Here is a 17,972-nt window from a genome sequence, read left to right as displayed (position 1 = left end):
AGCTTAGATATTTCATGCAAACTGTATGGTGGAGGTTAAGTCAGGGGATCACAGAAGTCATTGAGATTCACCCTGTGGGGACCATGAACGTCTGTTTGGACCAAAATTGGGACCAAATGATGAACCAACAGACAGAAATTGCCTTCCAAACAAGGCTGAAAAGGACTTAAACAATAAATTGATTGTCAAAAATGTTGCAGATTAATTTTCTGTGTGGTTTTCCACATACTTTTGGCCATGTACTGTATCTCTGGTGTAAAAACACAGTAGAAAGGACCAATAAATCTCTGGACACGGGCGTAGTAAAAATGATTCTTTAATATGGAACAAAATCAGAGCTCAGCTCCATGGCTCCGTCCACCCAACACACTCTGTAACACTGATGGGTGGAGGAGAACGAGAAAATCAACCGGTAAGATCACAGTCCGCTCGGCCAAAAAACAGGAGAGGCTAAAAAAACATGGAACGCAAAACCAAAGTGCTACTGGGTTTGACCTCGAGACGCCCTCGCTCCCTTCCCCCTTGACCCAGGATGTCACCCGCAGGGACACGCCTCTCTGCCGCCTCCCAGGGCTCTCCCACCTCCTCACCTACCTCACCTTTATCCTCCCCTGGGAGGTCAGCGGCTCCAAACTCTAACCAGTCGGTGACCCAGTGACCTCTCAGAGCCAGGTGTAATCGGTGTGGAGGTGAGTTTGGAGGAGCAGAGCAGAGGGTCTTTATGCTGAGTGTGCTGTCAGTGGCAGGTTTGTGGTTCTCAGAGGGACGTGAGCACAGACAAGACATCTTGGTTATTATCATGGCTCCAGTGGAAATGTCTGTGCTTCAGTCCTTCTGTGGTTTTACTCCCAGCCAATGTGAAGTCTAATCATCTTTAAAATGTTGCTCGCTTGAGATTTAGATGGAATGTTTGAAGTTTTTTTTGAGGAAATGAGGCGAGGCAGGAGGGAGAGGACGTCTGCAGAGGCCGCCCAGTAAGAACCCGTTACTATCCTAATACAGGGACATCAACAGAAGTACTACACAGATATGTACAGAGCAACCAAGCAACACATTGGAATACTGAGTAATAAATCTGGTATGGGAGAGGGAAGATAATAATAGTCCACTACAAATGCACATATCCCATTACTTTTTTTGTGTAGTTAGTCCAATCTTTAAGGCTATTCTCTTGCTCTTGCTACAAACAGGGTGGCAGTGAAGCCACCACAACATACATTTGAGTCACAAGTCTGTGCTTGACTTCTGAATATGGCTGCTTTGTGTTTCTGTGTGCTGAGCTGACAGCTGCCCTTCTCCTCAGAGCCTGTACAGAGACGAGGGGTTAGAAGCACGACACGGTAAATAAGAAAACCATGAAGGTATGACCACGGACAAGATGCACGTATCCCCCTCCTTTTTTTGTGCTAAATCATTCTCTGGTCCACAGAGCTCTGTAGAAAAACAAGGTGCTCTACGGTAATGTGGTGGGTGACGGATGAGAGCTGCTAATGGACAAAGAATCAGAGATGGATGAGGAAGCATGGATTACTGGGAAATTAGACTTGTGGTGTATGCATTACCAGCTGAACGGGAGAGTAAATGAACAATCGAGCAGAGGAAGTGGAAATCTATACTCGGTGGAGGATTAAAATGAAGCGTTGTAATGAAGAAGCAGAGTGGACACGAGAAGACACAGAAAGAGAGGGAGGGCATCTGCCAGCTTCAGCAAACACAGTCATCCTGCACCTTAACACACACTGCGTCACATGACAAACTACATCAGAGAGGGGGAGGAGGGAGGGAGGGAGGGAGGAGGCACTGCACAGAGAGCACTAGCACTACAATGGACGGACGCACACCTAAAACACACACGCACACACACACACACACTACTGCACAGGGTCCTAGTCTGCGTTCCACTGCACTCTCCTGGCTGCCAGAACCTCGCTGTGTCTTCTCAAGAAAAAACAACAAACGAACCGATTAACAAACAAACGGACAAAAAGAAGAACAACACACACTTTTGGATCCCACTGGCTATAATAAAAAAATAAACCAGAAACGAAACCTAGAATATAAAAAGAGCCAGTGGCACCAGGTTTTACAGAAAGCATTTTCTCAGTAACTGGCTTTTGAACAGCTCTACGCTTTTTCTTTTAGTCTACCAAGTATATACTATTAACCTTACCAGGCAGCTAAAATCTATACAGTACTGTCATTTTTCATATATTTATAGATATTTATACACTATACAAAGTTGGCAAAAATACGTAAATAAATACATTAAATTAGATTGTACACATCACAATTGTGTGTTTTAAGTTAGAGCACTCTTTGTTGAAGAGGTGGGCCATGGCAAGGTGAGAAAGGAGGTGAAGAAACAGGAGTGTTACCCTCGACATCCCTCAACACAAAGAGTCACAATCAAGACTCGGTAAGTAATATTTCAAAGTATGGCGTAGGATCAATTAAGTGTATTGCTTATTACCTACCTGATCAAAAAATGTCCACATTATGGCAGGAGTTAGAGGCTGCTCTAACGGATTCACAAAGTCTATTTACAACCAGCGAGGAAAGAAAAATACACATGTTCTGAAGGATCTGGATTTAGGGAAAATAGTCAGAATTTATTTTCAGTGCATCGATAAAGGGCAGATTGTTTGTTTGTGTGTGTGTGTGTGTGTGTGTGTGTGTGTATTTTCTGACTCCCTGTGAGACTCCCTCTAAAGGATGGTATTACAAATGAAGGCAGGACTGTATCCACTGTCCTTCCTGCTGTCGGCTGCTGGGAGTATCTGCTGTACCGTATCATGTCTGTGGCAGGGACAGTCCTAGAAGTAATATGAAACCGATAAGCATCATCCCTGCACTGTACACAAGCCACAGCCAGATACATAAGGCTATGGCATATGGAAAATGGGGAAGTGGGTGTATAGACACCTGCAGCAAAAAATAACTGGACCACAGCCCTGTGCATTTTTGTAATTTTTGGATGCAGCAGTGGGCTGAATATATGTCTGTTGAGAAGGCACAGGGCATATTTTGGACATTTGGGAAGATCAATCTTATTCTCCCTCGCTTTATTTCATGATTAAAATCCCTTATTTCCACTATGTCTGCCATATGGCGGTTTATAGTTTGGCTCTTGCGCTAATCCTGGGTTTTTCTTGCTGGAGTTTGAGAGTTCTTACAAATATCTGACTAAGCAAGAGATGGGCCTATTATGTGGCAAGTTCACAGCAGTCAGTTGTGCTTAATCAGGAGTCTACCCCCACCCCCCCCACCACCACCAAAAAAAGAGAGTCTGAATCACAAGCATGCAATATTTCTTCACAGGGTCAGACGGATGATGTACGTCCATCCACTCCCTTCTCCATACATGCCCATCCCCATGTATGGCCTCAAGCAGAGCAATAATGACTCCAAATTCAATGAGGAAGGCATCATCAGTGTCAGTACAGGGCCAATCCCGTCTAACACAATGGCATTACAGTAAATCCCCAAGCCTATAAACAGACAGGGTGAGATGTGATGCCAAGTGACCAGGGCAGAGTGACTTCACAGGGAGGCAAACAGTGCCCTCACACAGCCAGGGAACACTCTGTTTGTAATAAAAATACAGAGATGTTTTATGGCATAAATAACACAGGCTACATAGTTTATTTCCCAGAGGTGTAGAGGGGGCAAGTAAAAGGTATGTGGCAGTGTTGCTACAGTGGGCCTAGGATGTGTTGGGTATCACTCCTTCCCTTTGTTTCTCTTGCCCCGACCTCACGACACCTCCAACAAAAATACAGCGGACATCAAAAGCCCTTATTCAAGAAGGGCAGGTATAATCAGCTTCAGCATCATCAACATCACCACTGTTATTCATGAATATCATTGTTTTCTTCATCATTTCAAGTGACAAATGAAAACTCGGCGTACAACAAATGTTAATTTTCACCAACGATATTTACATAAAGTTTTTCAAAAACAGAAGGATTTTTCTTATCACGTTTTTGTAAAGAAATAAACCCAACACAAGAACACCAAGCACACACATACATACACACTGACCAACAGTCAAATGTGAACAAAAAGAAAAAAGATATTATTACTTATTGTTTTTCATATTCATTTTGTTACCATTCACATAATGCTTGCTTGAACCCTGATTGGGAGAAGTCACATTGGTTTTCACCAGATGCTTAAAACAATTGAAAGGGTGAGTTGGGGGAGGCGAGGTCCGTCTGCGCAGGGCGAGACACACAGAGACTGACTGGACAAATGACAAAGGTGACCCAGAAGACTTCTGGGCTGACTCAGCCGTCATAATATGATTCAGCAGAATAAAACATCAACTGCAGTCCCTCCAGGATGAGATTACTACAGCCTGATTGTAATCCACACACACACACACACACACACACACCTCAAGTTCTCTAAGACATAAAGCACAGTGTACCCTTAATTTAATATTGCACAAACTACAGCAAAGCAGGCACCTTTCCAATAGAGTGAGTCATTGACGCTCATCTTAAGAAAGCCATATCCATCAAGGAAAACTAGTGAAGGAAGAAAGAGGCTGAGAGTATGACAAGGACAAACAATATCATCAAGCTCAGAGGAATATCTTGCTAATCCCTTGGCAAACAGGTGTGACCCCTTCAGCCAATAAAGCTTTCAGTTATTTGGAAAGTAAAGAGAGAAGAGAAGGCTGCTGGTGGCAATGATAAATTTGGGGGAACTCACCCAGGAATAAACATTTCAGAGCAGATGGGAGTCCAGGAGATTAATCTTATACTTTACTATAGCCGATGATAGAGACTGATGTCAAGACTAAGTGACTGCAGCTACGATAGTAGCTCTGTAAGGCCGTATTGAGGCACAACAATGCTTTGAGCTAAATGCTAACATCAGCATGCATTTAGCATGTTAGCATGCTAACATCTGCCTATTAACACTGAATACAGAGTACAGCTGAGGCCGATGGGAAGGTCATTAATTTTGCAGACATTTGGTCATAAACCAAAGCAATTTTGACCTGAAAAGTTAAGGGATCATCAAAATTATTATTTTTAAAAAAAAAGGCAACCTCACATTGGTGCCAGAGGAAAAGTCACCAACCTCAACATGCCCCATCCCCCGGGGACCATGAATCTTTGTACCACATTTCATGACAATCCCTCCAGTAATTGTTGAGATATTTCAGTCTGAACCAAAGTGGTGGACTGACTGAGTCGTACAACTAAAACACAAATTGGCATAATGTTAAAGAAATTTTCAGAAAACTTGAAAATAGAAATTAGAAAGTTCCTATACTCTCTAGAATGATTAGTAAATGGATAAATATCAAATGAACTCGGTAAAATTTTAATTTACATAAGTACAATGTGAGTTTTAACAGCCTTTATTCAGTGGCAAAGTTGTGGCCAGTGTTGGCTATGTCTGTCATCTTGAATTAAACCGTAGTAATCAAACAGTAATTATCCACACCTGCACCTACCAGTTGGCTTCACCAGGGAACGGAGCAATGATGAAAGACAGAGCAGAGGCTGAACACAAGGAGACCAAGTGCACTGAGTGGAATTAGTCTGAAAAAAAAAAAAAAAAAGAATGAAAAAAGTCTTGACTGGAAGCATCTGCAATACCGCCATGCTGTATTCATGAGCTCAGGATTGTTGAAGGTCATTGCTGACAGTGTTGGTGCCAACAAAACGCAATAAGTTTAGAGGTGTGAGACAGGTGGCAGTATAATAAAACTGGGATTTGGAAATTGCTTTCGCCTTTATACTGTTTGGCTCTGAGCTTACCATCCATTTTAATGGTGCTGCTGTTTGACTGCTGGCAATGAGAGAACATAATGTTTGAGACTCCTGGTTATTTTATGGAGTGTGAAACTTTCTAGACTGTGATGAATTACATGCCACTCTGATACACCGTGTTTCCTAAAGTAAGATCCTGAGATTTTATGTTATGAAAGTGTCGGCAGCATCACAATCACATCTGAGTATATTTCTCATTATTTTTAGAGGTGATAGTTACCTTTATGGACTATTTATGACCTTGACTAATCATAGATCCTGTTTTAATCTAAGCAAATTAAGATAAATACTCTCTGCATGTGTAAAGCTTGTTTGTATCCGGTCCTTCCTTTAACCCTAATCTTCTGTTTTGGAGCCAGGGCTCTCTTTAACAGCTCAAAAATAACACTTACTAACATAATGTTTTGTTTTATCAGCTTGATGTCATGCTCATGTCATTTCCTAATTTCATGATTGACATGATTTTGATCTGATGACATGTTTCAGAAGTCCACTACCAATAATGACCCATTACTTCTATCTCAGAGACCAATAGGCAGTTGGACCTCACTCTGTAGGATAACTTACTGTAAATTTCTTCAGAAAAACTAAATTAATATACTGTGTATTTGTTTCTGCATTACATAGAAAAAATGAAATATGAAATATTTCCTTGTTTAGTTGATGTTTTAGGGTCAGTTCTGTAGGGTGGGGTTTATTAAGGATTGATTTAGCAATTATTACTATTCTTACATCTACAGCACTCAGGTCTACAGGACTCAAAACACTGGGGAAGTAAAACCAATGTCAACAAAATACGAGGGGTAAAAAAACAACCATGAATTACATTTTCATTTTAACAGTGAGCTCAGTAACCTCTTGCCTTTGCCCAAAGGGAATCTCAAAGTGTCACTGGCTAATTATCTGATGACCATCCTATTGAGGAACTTTTAAAAATAGGAAATATTGTGCTTTGGATTTACATTTAAGAAGCAGTGTGCATTCAAAAACACTCAGTGTAAGTTTTAAAAGCCCAACCCTGTAGCCTTCCAGCCTCCAGTGTACCTTGGGGATCAGTGGCATCACACTGTGGCTCATGTTACTAAAAATAAAGCCATATCCCCCAGTTTACAGGGTCACTGATGACGAAGCTTTGTAAACCATGGTAGCATAGCAATTTATCACTCCTTGAGCACGATGTAATCTTGGTGAAAGGAAATAGCAGAGTTATTGTGTTGACTCATCACCTGCACACCTGTGCATTCAAAACACGTTTGGTTTTCACAGCTTCGGCAGCGATCACCCACTGATTATTTTCCTCATTTTGACTGACAAGTCTTTATCCCTGCCCATCATCTTCATGGTTACTAATGAGAGTGCTCCAAGTTTTGTATTATTCTTAGCTCTGAGTATTACCTCTGCAAATAGTTAGTCCCCCAGGTCCAAGGAAGCAGATATTGCTCCTTTCTGACCACGTAATGAGAGTGTAATGTGCTGTGACACTGCAGGCAGTGGCTGTCAAAACAGTGGGCCCTGTTCCACGGCTGGCCAATTGTTCTGAAGGGTGCTGGACTGGATCAGTGCATCACAGCAGCCAGCACCGAGGCTCACACGAAGCACGCTGCCCAGAACACACTCACACAGCACGCTGTGTGCTGCCCAGACCAGCTTATACAGACAGGGCACGAGGACTTACTTGGTGCAGATCAAACTCCAATTAGACTATCTTTCAATTTGTATCATGTTGATTGAGTTATCATTAGCAGAAATCAAAACAAGCACAAAAAGACAAGATGCTATCATATTATTGCTAGATAAGAGAAAATAAAATCCACTGCAGGACCAACAGGCATGGATTTTGATGGAGCTAGAGTTAGCAGGAACAATAAATACTGCATTATCAGAAGCTGCAAAAGCAAACAACTGATTATATTTGCTCAGTCTAACCTGAGAGTTGTTTGAAAGGTGGATCCTCATTTAAAAATAAAAACTAAGCCACTGCAGTAAAAAAAAAAAAAATCCTGAGTAGCTGACAGGATTATGCTTCACAGGTCTTTATGAATGTAAAAACACAGACAGTTACAGTAGAGCGTACACTAAGGAAGATCAGACGTCTGTGTGAGCAGCTCTTAATGGCTGACAGCATTCACATAGCTGCATTGTGACTGTTTTATTTACATTACAGAAATATTGAGCTGAAGTGAATGTGCCTGACAAGCAAAGCAGCTACCAGTACACTCTGTGGTGCTCTCAAGCACTCAGGGAAGAGATAATGTCTAATCTGCTTCTACAGTATCTCACAGTGGCAGATCAGACCATCATCTAACATCACACCCACTGTCTGTGATACACAGTCATTTATAGTTTCTGTGAACAACAATAAAAACTCAGAGAAGGCCTCGTTATCTTGTTTTTCTTTCTGTGCTGAAGCCAAAATGCTCATCTGTCTTATTGTTTCCATATACGCACCTGTTGTTCAGCATCATGCACTCATACTCATACAGAAGCATACATGCTCTTAGTTAGAACTCCAATCATCCCTGCTGTTGATCAACACATTGTGTAATAATGACACTGTTGTGCTGGCCTGCTGCTTCCATGTGACAAGCAGACGAGCCTGATCTCTCTATCCTGGTCTGACATTTCAGACACTAGCAGCCTGCCACCAGGAGTCTGGTAGCTGACACACATGCGCATACACACACACACACACACGCACATGTACACAGGAACATTGAGGAAAATCAGAAGAACAAAAAGAGGAGGATGAGAGCCCTACATCCATCCTCTGTGTCCTCCACTCCATCTCCAAACCCTGAAATCATAGAGCAGACGTCGCCTCTCCCCAACTGCTGCTCACCCTTTCAGATACTCCTCCCTTAATTTTCACCAGTACTATAATCATCATCAAAACCACCATCATCATTATTATTGTTATTACATTTTCAAAAAGTGCAGATAGAACTTCCCCGTGCCCTCGTTCGGAGGGCAGGGCCGTAAAGGAGGATGGGGAAACAATGGCAGTAAGAAGAGCAAGAAGAGCGCAAGATGAGAAAGAGAAAAGAGAAGAAGATTTCTGCCGAGTCTGGATTGTGTTGCTCCTGTGAACACACACGCACACGCAGGCACACGGTAACGCAGCACACCATACCAAATCAAAACTGCTGGAGATTGACCCCCCGTCAGCACAAAAACAAGAGCACAGGGCAGCACAAGGAATTCATAGCATCGATAAACAGACAGAGGTGTGCACGCGCAACCGGATGCATGTGCACCAACAGCACAAACTTTGCTTTTTGCTTCTGTTTTCATCTCAGTATTGGAAGAAAATTTTCAAATTGGTTTCCTCGGTTGGTGATGCTGTGAAAAATGACATCATCGTATCTTAGGGATTTTTTTTTTCATCTTCTTTTTTCTCTCTCCACGTCAGGGCTTTTTGTCTGGAAAAATCAGGAGCAATCCATTTCGTAAGTTCATTGTGTTCTTGCTTTCCCAACATCGGAAAGTTCAGTTTATTTATTTATTTTTTTTAATCTCTATATTTGTTGGAGCTACAGCACAGCACCCACAGCACACAGACGACAAGGAAGAGGGGCGGGTGGGTGGGGGTGGGGGTCCAGAAATAGGGAGAGGCGGGGGTTCACTAATATTGTGCCAGAGGAAGAGAAAGAGGGAACAATAAGGAAGAAAAGCTAAAAATTAGACCGTAGAGAAGAAAAAAAGAGGACGGAGAAAGAGAGAGAGACAGCAGTATCAACAATTCCATCTTGAGTTCAGCTGGTTTCATCACAAACTGAGTATTGATTGCTTTCGACAGCTTCAGCTGAACATTAAACCACTTTTCAGTAAAAGGAGGGTGGGCTGAAATGGGGGACAGGATATATTACACTTGAGACAGATGACAAGGACGAGGCGACAAATGAAGAGAGAGGAGAGATGGGAAACAGCAGACAGGCTATGGATAACATACTGTATACTAGTCATGTGTATAGAGAGAGTTCTGCCAATCTATACGCCTAATATATTAATATGTATATGTACATACAGTACATACTGTATAGTATTGTGTACCTGGAGTAGTCATACAATAGGATTATATGAGATTAGATCATTACTTAAGATTCTCTGTGATCCCACGGGACTGGCACCTTAAATGGGTCAAGGGCTGCAGTGCAGTTCAGAACCAAGGGGTCAACAAAGAAACTGAACATCAGACCTCCACAGGCAAAGTGCATAAGGACAGACAGACATACAGACAGTCAGAAACAGGGGGACCATTGGCAAAGTGGTGAGACATAGAAAGTAAGACACGGCTGTATGAGAGAAGAGAACAGAAGAGGAGAGAAGAGTTGGAGAGGAGTAGAGATTCTGAAAGAAAAGAGTTTAAAGGTTTAAGAGAGCAGATGGCTAATTGTACCCGTGTTTCGCAGCCTGGCAGCAAGTCAGTCTTGTGCATAAGGATGGAAGTGGGAGGAGGGAATGGGGGAGGAGGAGGAGGAGTGGGGAATAGGAGGTGGGAAGGGGCCATGGAGGAAGCTGGGCGGTGCGATCAGGCCTTGAGAGCGTGCCACTGGGCGACGTTAGTACGCGGCCGAGCGAGCATGTCTTTCCAGTGCTTCACCTCCGCTGGCCCACTCTTCCACGATAGGTAGATCTGAGAGAGGGGAGGAAGAGAAGGGATGATAATGTGGACTACAGTCCCTTCAGATGTGGAATAGGAAACACTGCTGACTTGAGTGTCAGATATGTTAATGTTCCATCAGCACCAGAGAACAAGCACCACTGACGTATTTTAATCCGAAATTTGCAGTTAAAGCCTTTTTTAATGACCATCATGAATGCAAGGAACACTTTCCCACTCTTCTTGAATAACTTAACTCATCAGTTTTATCATTTACTTTATTAGACAGCGAATTCTGCTTCCTATTCTAGTCAAGAAGAGAATGATAAGACGTTAAAGGAATAGTTCAACAGCCAAGTTACATAAAAGGATTGATTTAAGACTGCAGAAGCCAGTATTGCGTTAGCATAAAGACTGGAAACAGGGGGAAACAGTTAGCCAGATGTGTGGATTAAACAAATAAATATAGTCGTAAACCTAGAAGTGATACATTTATTATAGTGGTCTGTAAAGCCTGTAGGAAACAAACCTATTCTCTCTTTGCATGTTTTAATTGAGACTTTTGCCATATTGGAAGTGCTACAGATATGTTGCTAGTTCCAACCATTCAACAGAGACCAAAATCTTAGAGGTGCTATATGTAAGTTTTTTGCTATTGTGACATAGCCAACGTTAGCATTAACAGCTGCTTACTGACCAGACTAGAGGAAATGCTGCAACTTCAGCATCAAACTTCATTCCCCTACAGGACCAGAGGTTAGAATACACCTTCTGGACAAATAAGTGACTCACTATTGCAAAGTGGCATTATGAGATAGTCGGGCCAGGGTTGGCTGGTTAGCATGCTAACTTCAGTAGAAAAAAAGTAGTGATAGAAAACAAAAAACAAGAGTTAACCGCTGAAGACAGCTCTTGGCAAGTAAGGGCGTCAAGTGTAATGCTGAACTAACAATATTTCTCCTAGACTGCTAAGTAAATAGTTGTTAATGCTAATTTTGGTTTACATATAGCACCTTTAAACTGCTAACACATGTATGTAACAAGGAGCCAAAGGGGCTTATGAGTTGTAACCAAGGGCAACTAGACAAAGTAAAGTGTTACCTTGCCGATAACATCGTTGCGGCTGAGCCTGTCCTTGTCCATGACGGTGATGATGATGGTGGTCTCCCTCAGCACATGGGCGGGCACGTCAAAGGGGAAGGACTCGTTGAAGATGGGGTTCAGACAGCGCTTCATCACCACCGTCTTCTTCTTCTCGACACGCTTGTCCTTGTGCATCAGCCACACCTTCACATATGGATCTGTGATGTGGATAGCAGAGTGCAGCAGTTTACATGAGAGGGAGGATGAAGGTGTGTGTGGAAGGTGATTTTCGGGGTCAGGTTTGCAATTACCCTCTTAATTGTTAAAGTCGGGGAAGGCAGCAGGGAAGCAGATACCTAGTTTGAGCTCAAGGTCAACTTATCCCCTGAGCTAGGAAACATACAAATGAGGAAGTATTTATGGAAATGGGGCCTGGGATTTGTACTACCAATTCTGGAGCATTATCATATTCTGTAATACTAACAGACACTGCCCCTGTTGTGGCAGGAAGCAGTCATTTTACAAAAATACACCACAGAAAGAATTTCACAATGAGACCTAATACTTTAAAACCCAGCACCAGACTGGACTGACACAGATTTGGCTGGGAGACTGAAGATCCTCATAGATATACAGAAAGAGAAAAAAATGGATAGAGAGAGGGCAATGGAGAGACACTTGATTTAATGTCACCTTGCTGCTGCAGCTATCTGCGGCTGCGACCCAGCTTTGGAGCCAGACGGCAACCGTCGTCTGCCCGGACAGGTCAGTAAATGTTTGAACACAGAGTCTTAGCTGTGTGTAAAGCCACAGAGCTACCAATGTCATAAGAAGGGCTTAAGACAGGTGAACCAGGGTTAGAGAGAGAAAAGACTAAACAAACGACAAGGTGGAATCTCTACCTGAGGTGCCCCCGATATCCATGGCTTTGAGATTGCGCGCTTTGATGATGTTCACAGTGATGGTGTTGGCAGTGGGATTATAGCAGAGAGACACCAGCAGGTCCCCTCGTCTCCCCTGAGGAACACACACACACACACACACACACACACACACACACACACACACACAGACACACACAGTGGAGTATGATTCACCCAGTCTAATATCAGATTTCATCAGGGAATATCAAACTCCAGATTACTCACTAGCTTGTTGTGTAATCTTACATCACTGCCCTCTCTGCTCTAACCCCTTGTGCCAAACACAGATGGTCCAGTGACCAGGCTGGCTGAGCTGGGTTGGTTGCTCACCCTAAAACTACGTCAATCAAGCTAATGGCAAACAAATGGCATCAGTTGCATTTTCATAAAACTGCAATCACAACATGTAAATGAAAACACTGGATTTGTCATCACTCCCTCCCTCTCTTACACTGCCATCACTGCAGGGCTTGAGTTCCTTCCAGAAGGTCTTTATCTGGCCCAGTTCCACCTTATTAAGGGGGATTGACACCTCTCCAATGGGGTCATTCCTGCTGAAGCGGTCGTAGTCCAGCACCTGAAGGTAAAGAGTTCGCTCTCTCACCTTTTCATAAGGGAAGCCTAAAACAGAAACAGATAGAGCTGAGGAGTGAGCTAAGTTACAGAGAGTGAAAAACATATTCTTGACAGTGCAGAGAGGGCAGTGTAATTTGCACCGTGCTAACAGGGATGAATTTGGCAAAGGCCAAAGTGCATTACAAAAACTGCTGGACCAGCCAGCACTCTCTCAGATGACTGAGAGGGATCATTATACTCTAGTCACAAAGACCTATCACATTCATTTTTCAAGAGCACGGACTATTGTTCTAATTTTGGAAAGGGTTTGAGCCTTCTGACTGTTATTTTGGCTAATTTACCATTGTGCTGTCATCCATGCACAATGGTCATAATGAAACAAATTCAGATCATACAGGTGTGAGTCACCCCACTGCTCTCTGTGTGACTGCAACTAAACATGCAGTTTACAGCTCTCAAGAATATAAAAAACTGTCTGTAGTTTCTTGAGCTGGAGGTTTATCAATGCAAAAAAACTGCTCTAATTTCACACATTTACTATGACTTCTCACAAAACTCCCACAATGCTCTCTTTGTGTTGAGAAACATTGTCATTGTGAATGGGATGCTTAATGCTTGATAGGACTGTACAAACCTAGGCTTGTGAGTGAGCCTATTCACTTTACGGCAGAGAGTTAGATGAGAAGATCAATACCACTTTTATATCTGTCTGTTAAATATAAAACTACAACCAGAAACTGTTTAGCTTAGCTTAGCATTTAGACTGTAAGCAGGGAAACAGCTAGCCTGGCCCAATGTTGTTACAACTCAGTTTTTATATGGATTGCACAAACAAGACATAACACGTTAATTAGTGAGATTAAGATGTGCTAGTAGATGGATTTTGTTACCTTTGGACAGAACCAGAGGAGGCAGCTTCTGGCTGCAGCTTCATAATTAGCAAAATCTCTGCGAGAACATTTTCCAAAATTGCTTTAACACCTGGCACAGAACAGTTTCTGTAAGAGTGTTTAAAGCCCATTTCTTAAAGCCTGTTTTCTTATTCAGCTTCTTTCAATGAACACAAAATTATCTGCTAAAGTCTGAACAGTTGTGGTTATTTCACATGAGAGATGTCTATTTTTGTTTGTACTATTCTCACTAGTTTGGAGTGAAATTTTGATGAAACAAACACCCACACATCCCAGATGCAGTAGCTTATCAGAGTTTTTCAGTGTTAACTGTTAAATAACAACTATGTTGTTTTAAATGTTCAGCGTTGCTTGTTTAGTCATGAATATTTAATGTTATAGGGAGATGGTTAAGATTTGAAGCCAAGTTTCAGGGGCTTTGATGAGAAAAAATGGGCAGCACAACAAAATGTGTAATAACAACAATAATTGTGACAGTTCTTTGGCAAGTAGCTGAATCGAAATCACACAGACCTTCAAAGAGGAAGGTTTCGTTCCAATGGGGGTTGAGGTTCTTCCTCTTGACCTTGGTTTCCAGCTTGTGCTTCTTGTCAGGCAGCAGGTAAATCTTGACGAAGGGATCAGAGGTGCCAGAGAAGTCCTTGGCCGGGAGGTCCTGGCCTCTGAGAACTTTGACGGTAAGAGTCGTGTTCTGGAAGCTGTAACCTATGCTGAACTGGATCCGGCCTAGCTTCTCACTGATAGGCCCTTCATCATCCTCTGAACCTGGAGACAGCTGCAGGGCCACAGATGCAGTCAAATAAAGATAAACACTCATACATGCAGCAGCAGAAGCAACTACTCGCACAAGAAGTTCAATCCAAGGGCACAATCTTTTTTTGTCACACAAGCTCGTGCAGTCAGACCGTGACAGAAAGAGGTTGTGAGGGGAGGAGATTTTAAAGCTGCATTTCTATCATGGCATATTCAGGCAGCTGCTCAAAGGCAGAGACTGGTCTGACATTAAGAAGACTGAGAGAGTTTAATTTCCTTACTAATGTTCTTAAGAGGCAGGAGGTGCTCAGATTGAAGATAGGGGAGCTTTAGACCACCCATTCTCTCTCACACAGCCACTCTGACTGCTTTATCACTGCTGTGCACTAAAAGGCCACTATCTGATAGAAAGCGGCGGACAGAGAGAGGGAAAGAGAGAGCAAGACAAACAGAAAGAGCAGGAGCAAGCAAGAGCACTGCGTGAGGGGCATGGAGAGATTGGCCAGGGAAGCACAGCTCAAGGTTGCCTTTCTGCACTTGCAGCTGTGTTTATAGTTGTTTCTTTTCTCCCTGTGGCTCCACCTTCTGTTGCTGTCCTTTATTTTCTTCTCTCCCCCTCTCTAACAATAGCGTACGTTGGAGAGAAGCATTTGAGGACTTTGAGGGAGATAAGACAACCGGCAGTTCATGAGACCACTTTGAGACCACTGACACTTTGAAAAAGACTGGCCTGAGAAGAGAAGTGGTTTGCATGCAAACACTCTCTGAGAACATTACATGAAATAGCTGATTTCAGTGCTTTAGACCAGAGCTACAGTTTCAAAGTGACAAAGATTCACTCACCCAGAATTTGTCAATATGGGTTTTAGAGCTGACAGGCAGAGAGAGTGTGAAATATTCCAAGTCTAATTTATCAAACAGTGTGAGTCACCTTGGATGGCTTGTCTTGCTTGATTGCCACTGTGGGAACTGCCTGTGTGTGTTTTTTTCTATTATGGCTCAGTTATTACCACGTGCAGCTGTAAATCAACCTGTGCATGGAGGATGACTCGGCAGCACCAGCCCTCCCTGGTGACTAAGAATTACCTCATGTAATACATGGTCAAAAGTATGTGGACAGCCAGATATTTCACAAATACGTGATCACCGAACATTTCATTCCAAAACCATGAATCCTTCACTCTTCTGGGACATCCACAAGACTATGGACTGAATGTGCTTTCACTCAGCCACACACAGCATTAATGAGGTCGGACACTGATTTTGGCTGATAAGGCCTGGCTCACAGTTGGCGTTCTGTTTCATCACCAAAGGTATTGGACAGGGTTGAGCTCAGGACTCCAGTCCAGTCTAGCTCTTCCACACCAAACTGGAATTGTCATGTCAAGGTCAGTTTAGTTATAATGAGGAGTGCACCTGTGAAAATGGCTGTATAATGTCCTCTGTGGCTCTGGATGCAGCTTTCAAATGTCTGAGAAAACAAGGCACAGGCTTTGAGACTACAACTTTAAACTGCTCTACTGACCAGTCCATGCTTTTTAAACAGCTGGCATGGAATTTAAAAGCAATGAGCATTTGACATGCAAATAGGATCCAGTGGTTTTGGAGCTTGACCCAGAGTAGGGGTTGAAATCTGAACATCTTGGTCTCTGTTTCAATCACTTTTTAACCCGTCTCTCCAAGAGTTCCTCAGTTTTATACAAGTGCACTGCTGAATTACTGGTGTGTCCCTTTAAGATTTTCCTTTAAGAATATGTCTGGTGAAATTCTATACTTTTCATATTGTCATCAAATCCCATGACAAGCCAAAACTAACAATGAGTGGAGCCTACTAACAAATACTGTCTGTGTAGGGAAAGCTTGATATAAATGATTCCTCTGTGCGACCAGAAACAAATTTACTGTTTACTCCCATTTCAGTAACATTTGCCTGCCTCATTCTACACCTGAAACTATGAGACTCAATGAAAAACAGCCCAGATCAGTAGATCAGTGCACAAAGACAGGGGTGTCAGTGTTCTTTAAGCCATATAGGATACATCAAAATTCATCAGTATGAGTGACAGTGGGATGGATGTATGGTGGGACAGACAGAGGGTCTTACCATCACCATGTCTCCGGTGAGAGAGTTGGCCAGGTCAGTTACGGAGGAGTGACCATCAGCATCAGGGGGTTGGCCCTTGGGGCTGTTAGCTGGCTTGTTGCCCCTGTAAGCAAAAAGCACAGTTTGAGGGAAGAGGGAACGCAGCAAGGACATGTGCTGAGAAGCTAAATCGTCTCCAGAAAGAGAGAATGTCTGAGCACACAGGGAGTCCAACCTCCACCTGTTTGGCGCTTGAAAACCGCCTATCTGAAACGACCAATTGAGTCCAAGTTTGCTTTGGATGTCACTTCAAAGTAGATTGTGCTTTCTCTAGCTATCATGAGCGAAGCCAAATAAAATCTGCCAAAGATTCCACAGATTAACGGCGGGCACCAGAACTTAGGACATTTGATGCGGTGAGTTGTGTTTGATGAAACTTGGAATCTGTGACGGCTATACATATGTCCAGTGTGGCAAACATCCATGTCTCTAACAAGAAAGTTACCTCCACCAAGTAAACAAACACATTTTCAGACAGAACACAAAACAGAGCCACTAAATTTAAAACTGACAGAAACCAATTCATTATCTCCATAGAGTTCATGATCAATCCTTAGTCCCTCTAAAGACATTAACGAGACACACATGTATAATGACATGTATAGCAACATAACGTTACTATATAGACAGTAGACAGACATGTATAGCAACATGTAGAGGACCAGACGTTTAACAGGACAGATGCTGAACAGTTTTGTTGTGTCAGTTTGTTTATAAACTCTCAGTTGTTAACTTTGCATCAACAACACAAAATATTAATCAAAACATAAAGGAGAGAGTAGAGATCTCCCATGGCACAGCTGGTGCTTAGGTACAAATGTTAATAGTTGTTAAGTTTAGTTCCTTCACATGAGGATTGTTGAAAACATAACATTAAGTGGGACAAACATTCTGGGAGAAAAAACCTCTATGTTCATACATCATGAAAACAAGAAGAATTACAAAGTGTAAAGGAAAAGAAAATCAGCAAAAGAAGACAAAAAAATTAAAAGAGAATAAATATTATGAGATCAAAGAAATCATGAGAAAAGATAGAACAAGAAAGAGCCAAATGCAAACATCCTGGCCAATGTAATATGACACATTGGACACACAGCACTCCATAGATGACTGGTCAAGGCACATGGAGAGGCTGAACACTGAAACACTGTTAGGCAATAAACAAACAGTAAATAGAGAATAAAACAAGAACAG

General features: G+C 42.5%; 1 protein-coding gene across 4 annotated transcripts in view; it reads right to left on the bottom strand.

The window, feature by feature from the left end:
• Positions 1–300: 300 nt before the first annotated feature.
• The window catches only part of syt7a (synaptotagmin VIIa), a 74,905-nt gene continuing 57,233 nt past the window's right edge, over positions 301–17,972 (bottom strand). For all 4 annotated transcript variants that reach the window (XM_018681958.2, XM_051073335.1, XM_018681934.2 and 1 more), the window contains 6 exons: positions 16,740–16,842; positions 14,396–14,657; positions 12,847–13,016; positions 12,375–12,489; positions 11,491–11,690; positions 301–10,422 (listed from right to left, as the gene is read on the bottom strand). In XM_018681958.2, the coding sequence (XP_018537474.1) occupies positions 10,318–10,422; positions 11,491–11,690; positions 12,375–12,489; positions 12,847–13,016; positions 14,396–14,657; positions 16,740–16,842 (955 nt within the window). In that variant the 3' untranslated portion in view covers positions 301–10,317. The remainder of the gene's footprint in view (positions 10,423–11,490; positions 11,691–12,374; positions 12,490–12,846; positions 13,017–14,395; positions 14,658–16,739; positions 16,843–17,972) is intronic.

Source organism: Lates calcarifer, linkage group LG10 (genome assembly GCF_001640805.2).
Source record: "Lates calcarifer isolate ASB-BC8 linkage group LG10, TLL_Latcal_v3, whole genome shotgun sequence".
Taxonomy (NCBI): domain Eukaryota; kingdom Metazoa; phylum Chordata; class Actinopteri; family Centropomidae; genus Lates; species Lates calcarifer.
Note: the sequence above shows the minus strand (reverse complement) of the source record. Positions and strands in the feature narration are given on the sequence as shown.